Below are 2,569 nucleotides of genomic sequence, written 5' to 3'. Positions count from 1 at the left end.
TAAGCAACTTATATGTGCAATAAGCAACATGTGATACTAACGTGTGACCAAAATGTTCAGTGCTTTTCTTATTTATTAATTAATGTGGAGTAGATGTTTTTCCTTAGATTCGACTGTGATTTTTGAACATTTGAATTAATGTTTGCACTCAAAAAAATTGAATATTAATGTTTCACTTTAGGAGCCTATTGGTTCCTTCTTTTTTCTATAGAAAAGCAGACCCTAATGGAAGAAATCCAATAAAAGGATTTAAACCCTCGACTCTGAGTGTTAGGGTGAACAGAAACGAGGGAGAGAGAAAGTATTTGCAAAAGCATATATTGCGACACTTCTTGAGCTCTTTTCCTCTTCAAGCTTGAGAAAGACCTAGCACAGAGTTCCTGCTACCATGTCGTCCCGGGGCTCAAAGATGTTGCAGTATATTAACTACAGGATGCGTGTTACCATTCAGGACGGGCGGCAGCTGGTGGGCAAGTTCATGGCCTTCGACCGCCATATGAATCTGGTTCTGGGCGACTGCGAGGAGTTCCGCCGCCTGCCCCCGAAGGTCGGTATGCCAAAGGAGGAGCGCGAAGAGCGGAGGACGCTTGGCCTGCTGTTGCTCAGAGGCGAGGAAGTGGTGTCCATGACCGTGGAAGGCCCGCCTCTGCAGGAGGATTCGAGAGGCCGGCAGGCAGCGTTGGCACAGCCTGGCCCTGGCGTAGGAAGAGCTGCTGGCCGTGGCATCCCCACGGCACCGCTCGTTCAAGCTCAGCCCGGCCTCGCCGGCCCTGTCCGCGGCGTAGGCGGCCCCTCCCCAGGTATGATGCAACCCCAGATGTCTCGTCCTCCTGTCCCCCAAGTCTCCGCCGGGCCGATCACATATCCAGCTCCCGCTGCTACTGCCGGACCGTTGCAGGGTATGCGCCCCCCACCTGCCTTCTCCATTACCCCCCAAAACCCTACCTCTAACATGATGCAGTCAGGCGCCCCCAGCATGCGCCCTCCACCCATGTCTGTTGCCCCTGGCTATCAACAAGCTCCCCCTCGCCCTGGCCTTCCACCCCCACCCATGGCTGGCCCTGGCATGCCTCCACCTCCCTTCGGTCAACGCCCCTTGGGTCCCCCCCCTCAGATGATGAGAGGCCCCCCTCCTATGGGTGCCCCTACTCGTCCAGGTATGCCACCACCTCCCACTGGTCCCCCCAGACCTGGCATGGCTCCTCCCACTGGTCCCCAGATGTATGGTGTGCCTCGCCCTGGCATGCTGCCTCCGCCTCCTCAGCATCAGCAGCCCCCGCAGCAGTAGCTAATGCAATGCATGACACAGAGTTCACATTGCACTCCAGGAGCATCTTAACAGGTTTTTGATCCTTATGTTTACTCAGTGGGTTGGGAGTGTTGGAATCAATGTTTTAAACTATTTTAAATGGAAGGCAATGCATAGTGTACTCTTTAAAAAAAATCTGGATAGGAGACTCAATTTTTTTGTCAAGTCACAGGTTTGTATGCAGGTGACTTTTACTTTTTTGCACTGGTATGGTGTCTCTATGCTGAATTCTGACGAAATACAAAAGGGAACATTAAATGTCTTTAATCTCGCTGTACCTACTGTCAGAGCACATGAATGTGACTTGATAGTGAGGTATACTCGAATGCGACTACGGGTGTCTCGAAGATGTCATGATAGCTATCTGCTTTTGGTTCTCATGCATGCTTCAGGATTGAGATGCTAATTGATTCATGGAATCTCTATTTCATTCGTTTGCTGTAATGAGTTCTGGAAAGGAGTCTCGATCAGGCAGGTGTCTTTATGTATTTCCAGTATTATGGTGTTGTTTGATGCCGAGTTTTACCTTCCGTAAGTATGAGTTGAATGCTACATTATGACTTCTGATGTGCTAAATTCTACCAGTGAAGTTATGATACACCCCTTTCTAATGATTTATGCTTGCCTCTATGGTTAAAAATACTATGACGAGGCTTTTGGCTGTTTTGTCATTTGATTTACTAGTGAAGTTATGATATGTGCCTTTGTAATGATTTATGCCCCAATGGTTAAAAGTGTTATGGTGATGCTTTTGGCTGTCTTGTCATTGTATTTGATATGGCAAAGCGGAACTTTTCATATTAGCTTAGAAGCTTGATAAGTTGGTAGCTAGTAGATTCTGACATTTTTTTGTGATCAGTTGAAAGAAACTTTCACGAAGTTTGGGTTGCTGCACCGTCAGGGGATTTTTACTTGGGCAGCAAGAATGATTTTGGAAAGCAAGGAAGCATGTTTTTCCAAGCGTCATTAATTTTTCCATTTTGAAAATCAGATCATGCCTTTTTTTAGTAAGATACTTCCCCTTTCAAGAATCTATAATTGGCTTTGAAAGGCTTTTTCTTTGTTTTTTCTTCCCGTACACCTGTACTGTCCCACCTTCTCTCTTTGCAGTTTGGCGAACAAGATGTGTCACTTGTCAAAATACGCGGCGGAGATGATAACAAAATCTGAGATCACAAGAGCAAGTAGAGTGCAGGAAATAAATAGTACAAGAGAAGGAGAGAGATAGGCGTGTAACTCTTCTCTATACACAAGATCCCG

General features: G+C 47.0%; 1 protein-coding gene across 1 annotated transcript; it reads left to right on the top strand.

The window, feature by feature from the left end:
* The first annotated feature begins 246 nt into the window (after nucleotides 1–246).
* LOC147627188 (uncharacterized) lies at nucleotides 247–1,753 on the top strand. Its single transcript, XM_086815814.1, has one exon. The coding sequence runs from the start codon at nucleotides 389–391 to the stop codon at nucleotides 1,286–1,288; it is 900 nt and encodes a 299-aa protein (XP_086671940.1). The 5' UTR covers nucleotides 247–388; the 3' UTR covers nucleotides 1,289–1,753.
* Nucleotides 1,754–2,569: the final 816 nt, after the last annotated feature.

This window comes from Cibotium barometz, chromosome 21 (genome assembly GCF_041138505.1).
Source record: "Cibotium barometz isolate CiBa-2024 chromosome 21, ASM4113850v1, whole genome shotgun sequence".
Taxonomy (NCBI): domain Eukaryota; kingdom Viridiplantae; phylum Streptophyta; class Polypodiopsida; order Cyatheales; family Cibotiaceae; genus Cibotium; species Cibotium barometz.
This window is presented reverse-complemented; position numbering and strand designations above follow the sequence as displayed.

What these genes read in the sequence shown, in the direction of transcription:
- LOC147627188 (XM_086815814.1), top strand. Translation starts at nt 389, where the DNA reads ATGTCGTCCCGGGGCTCAAAGATGTTGCAGTATATTAACTACAGGATG.